We start from the raw sequence: 4,535 nt of genomic DNA on the forward strand, positions 1-4,535 counted from the left end.
AATACATCTTAATATTTCATAAATATCCACAGAACATATGCTGTGCTTTAAAAAACATTGCAGATAAGATCCAGTTTAGCTAAAAAAAAAAAATGACGTACATATTTGGAACTTTTAAAAATCAGATGTATATCTGAAGATTCCAACATAAATTTAAGGCGTAACAAATGTAGTGAATCATAAATATATTTCAGGCCCAATTTCCAAGTACTATATTTTAACGTTCAGATTCTCTATTTACAAAGCTCCACTCCACTGTAATAAGATACACTGGAAAGAAAAGCTTATCAAGAGAAGGGGATCACAGCTCTTTTTAACAATATAAAAAGTTTTCATAAAATGGATAAGAATTTCTTAAATCAGTGTGGCTCTTTTGCCATCAATTGTTAAAAATGCAGCCTCTCTGGCATTGTTGGAGCAACGAAGAAATAATTCTGAGTCCTCTCTGCTATCAGACCACAGTCTCCTAAACTGTCAGTGTTTCAGGTCTAAGAATAGCATCAACTTGAGCTGTAGGGACATATTTAACAATTTTTCCTTTCTGAGTAAAAATAACAAAGACAACCTCAATATACCAGGAACTATGTCTGTATTTTTAATCTTCATAAAAATCATTTCAAACGTGGGTAATACACACATTCCCGTGATACCATGGGCTGGACTAGAATCTTCGTCCTGCCGTGTGAACAGGCACCGATAAGATTTCACTTGGTCCCAACTGGATCCTTTACTTCCACCACCAGAATTCCGTCGTGACAGAGGATCGCAGACAAATCTTTGGTTTCAATGCCGTCGGGCAGTTTATACTGTCGGGTGAAGCTTCTTGAGATAAAGCCGTGCTCGTCCATCCTGGTTCCGTGTTGAGCCTTTATCAGCAGCCAGCCTTCGAAGGTCTGAATGATGATATCTTCAGGGAGGAACTGGACCACGTCCAGCAGGACCTGGAAGCGGGATTCGCCTCTCTGGGGCGGCATCTCTGCGGCGTCCACTGGAGGAGCCTGGGCCGCCCTGGCTTTCCCCAGGTCCACGGTGGTTGGCCCGGGCAGTGCATATAAAGCGTGATCCAGCCTGCAGTCTTCCAAACCTCGGGCTTCAAACTCCTCCTCGTAGCGCACTGGAGTCTCTATGAGGTGCCTCAAGATGATTTTTGCCATCGTGGAGGCAAAGCCAGCACCCAACGGCTCCCGCCCGGTCTACGCAGTTGTGTGTCGCACCCTTGCAGTTGCCACCTGCCTAGATCTGCTGGAGCCTCTCTTCGCTTATAACCCTGCGCAGACGCAACCCTTTAATTAGGCCTGAATCACAGTGCAGCTCGCTCCCTCTTGTCTTTTCACGCCTGCTGACAATAAACGGCTATTTATAGGGCGTTTGGAAGTTGCTTTTAGCACACAGCCTGCTCGAGCTGCAGAGTCAAGGGTTGCCCTTACATTCTCAGTTATCCTTGGCAAGTGTGTCTGCCTTGCTAACCCCCGAGAAAAAGAGAATCCAAAACAGTATTTGAGAAATATCTGCGTACTCTGTCCTTGTGAACTACAGGGATCTAAGGGATCAGAACAGCCCAGAGATGTGCATTCGTCTTGACATGAGCAAAAACTGCATGAATCCCAGTCTCCAAGTGCAAAGCTGGGGGGAGGTGAATTTAGCTGTACTTGATTAGGAACTAAGATACACACACTCCCGCACACACATTCAAATCTCAAACATTCAACAAACCTTCAGCCCTCTGTTCTGTATATTTACTTTCATTTCATCCTTTAATCTTTCATACGTAAGGGACATCTGAGCCACACTATCTGGGTTTATTACATTTGACTCATAGCAGTTGGGATCAGATGACTAAGCCAGACAATGATGTGGAACTCCTCAGATGGGAGTTCTTAGCAATGGAAGATGGGGCATCTTAGCAAGGAAAATAGAGCCCCGGGGCGGGGGGTGGGGGGGATGTTAAAGATTTAAACTGTTTGATACTGAGGCCAGAAAACTAAGGGTTAATCTAGTTGCAGATCTGCTGTTTTATTGCCAAAAATAAATAACATATAATTTCCTAACCGTAATACCCTTCACTTTAAACTCACACTGGAAAAAAATGAGGTAACTCTTTATCCACTGCTATAGAAGGATCTCCAAGACATGTTAAATACAAAAGAAGAGTCCAGAACAGTGTATAATATGCTACTATTTCTCTTTTTTTTATACTCGGGTCTTTGCTTGTATAAATAGAATGTCTCTGAAAGCTGCGTCGCGGGGAATAGCAGCTGCGTCCTGAGAGGGTGACAGAGTGGCCAGGAGACGGGCCGGAGGCAGGCTTGCTCATCACTGTGAACACATGTGTGCTTTTGGTTTCTATGGTGTGTATGTAATGCACACACCGGCAAAAAGGTTTTAAATGTAGGAAACTTCCTCTCCACAGAGGTTCGTATTTTCTAGAATGGGTAAACTCCAGAATACCTTTCCTTAAAATGCATATCCATTTTCTTAGAATGAAAAAAAAAATTTACAAAAAAATAAAAGAAAACAAAAGGGAACAATTTCCTTTAGCTCTTTTTTATTACTCTAAAAATCTATGTGGCCATTTTGGTATATATTTAGGAACATACCCTAATCACGTTCACACTCAGCTTTTTTGACCTGCATTTTACAGGTTGGTGACCCTCAAGGGGAAAATGTACTCTTTGGGATGTTCATGTCCTCTAGCTCATAAAATATTGAGAGATGTTTTCATGGGTGCCTCTCTGAGTGGTAAGTCAAAAACAGAACTCACTGCCAGTGGCAGGAAATAGGTCAGGTACAGAGGGTTTGTCTTTAAATTGCTAGAAAGAGTCACAGCAAAACTAAGATACATAGATTTTCCCGTATACTCCCTGTTCCCACATATGTATAACCTCCCCCATCATCAACATCCCTGCCCGAGTGGAAATTTGTCACAATTGATGAATCTGCCTTAACACATTGTGACCACCCAAAGACAGTAATTTACATTAGGCTTCACTCTGTGTGTTGCCGGTCTATGGATCTGCACAAAGGTATAATCGCATGTATCCACCAAAATAGTATCATACAGAGTAGTTTCACTGCCCTAAAAATCCTCTGTGCTGTACCTATTCATCTCCCCTCCCCTCAACCCCTGTTCCAAAAAAACTGCTGTAAAAAATAAGTCTGTTTTAAAAAATAAAACTGCTCTAAAAACAAACTCTGTTAAAAAATAAATACTGGAAAGATGCTGGTAGGGTGGACAGAGAAAAACATTGATCCAGTTAGTCTTATCGTTTCTTGCCTCCAGGGAGCTCTAAAACGGCTAAGGAGGACTAGATGTGAGTGGCGTTTCCACGTTGCTTGTGTGAGTGAGTTGCTGAGGTTAAAAAAGGGAGTATTCACATTTCTGACGCAAACACCCAGGACTTCTGTTGTTTTCCCACAACAGCCCTTTGACCCTAATCCTACACCTGCCCTGCTTTCCTCCTCATGAACTACCTGACCCTTTCGGAGACTCTGCCAGGCTTCTGACCTGGACTCCGTCCACCCTCACCCTACTGTCCACCCTCCTCATTGGAAGCAGAGCCACTATTCCAAAGCATGGGATACAGTATGTCACTCCCTTGCTTAAAAATCCCAACCAGAAGCTTCTCCTTGTGATCAGAATGAAACCCAAAATCCTTACCACAGCCTTCAAGAACCTATTTCTCGGCCCCTGCTGACCTCCTCCTGCCTCTGTCCCTGCATCCTGTGTGATTCGGCCGCACTGGCCTCCTGTCTGTCCTTGATACTGCAAGCTCGTTTCTTCCTCAGGCCCTTCACACTTGGAGTCCCTTTTTGCTTTGAAAGCTCCACCCTGAGAATGTCAGAGCCATTCAGGATTCAGGTCAGATGTCATGTCTTCAGGCAGGTCTTTCCTGATCATCTAGCCAGAGTCTGCATCCTGTCACTTGCCTATTTTATCTCCATCATCATTATCAGCAGCTAAAACTATCTAACTTCTGGATTTGAATTTCAGCTGCGGAAGGCAGACAATGGCACTTTGAGGTCAGAAACTTTGAGGTTCACTGCTATATCCCAGCACCTAAGAAGGTGCCTGGAAAATGTTAGGACAAAAATCCAGATGCTACAAACTGTGCGCTTTTCATTCAGCTGGCCCTCGATGCCACGTGGCCATCCTTCTGTACATTTCGATCCGCTTCTCCTATTTTTCCAGAGTGGAGATGGCAAACTTCTTCCTCTCCTCAGGGCTTTCCTGTGCCCTGGGTCTCTCTCTCCCAGCTGAGGTGACGTCCCTCCATGTTCACACCGAGGCATCTCAGCGGGGAGAAGCTGGCTCTGCTCCCATCCCCTCTCCTCGGGATTCCCTTGTCCCCCCTCCATCCTCCTCTAGGCTTCTGTCCAACCACTTAACCCTTTCTCGATGTTCTCTAGTCTCTCACTGTCCCCAGGCTCCTCTCCATCAGCCTAAAGTCCAGTGTGCCCCATCTTTTTAAAACAAAAAAAGACCTTCTAGAGCGTATCACCCCCTAGCTAATTATTCCATCCCCTCCCAGCCCAGC

General features: G+C 44.5%; 1 protein-coding gene across 1 annotated transcript; it reads right to left on the reverse strand.

Annotated features, from left to right (window-relative positions):
• Positions 1-582: 582 nt before the first annotated feature.
• HSPB3 (heat shock protein family B (small) member 3) lies at positions 583-1,438 on the reverse strand. Its single transcript, XM_057700777.1, has one exon. The coding sequence runs from the start codon at positions 1,152-1,154 to the stop codon at positions 705-707; it is 450 nt and encodes a 149-aa protein (XP_057556760.1). The 5' UTR covers positions 1,155-1,438; the 3' UTR covers positions 583-704.
• Between the last annotated feature and the right edge of the window lie 3,097 nt (positions 1,439-4,535).

This window comes from Hippopotamus amphibius, chromosome 1 (genome assembly GCF_030028045.1).
Source record: "Hippopotamus amphibius kiboko isolate mHipAmp2 chromosome 1, mHipAmp2.hap2, whole genome shotgun sequence".
Classification (NCBI taxonomy): Eukaryota; Metazoa; Chordata; class Mammalia; order Artiodactyla; family Hippopotamidae; genus Hippopotamus; species Hippopotamus amphibius.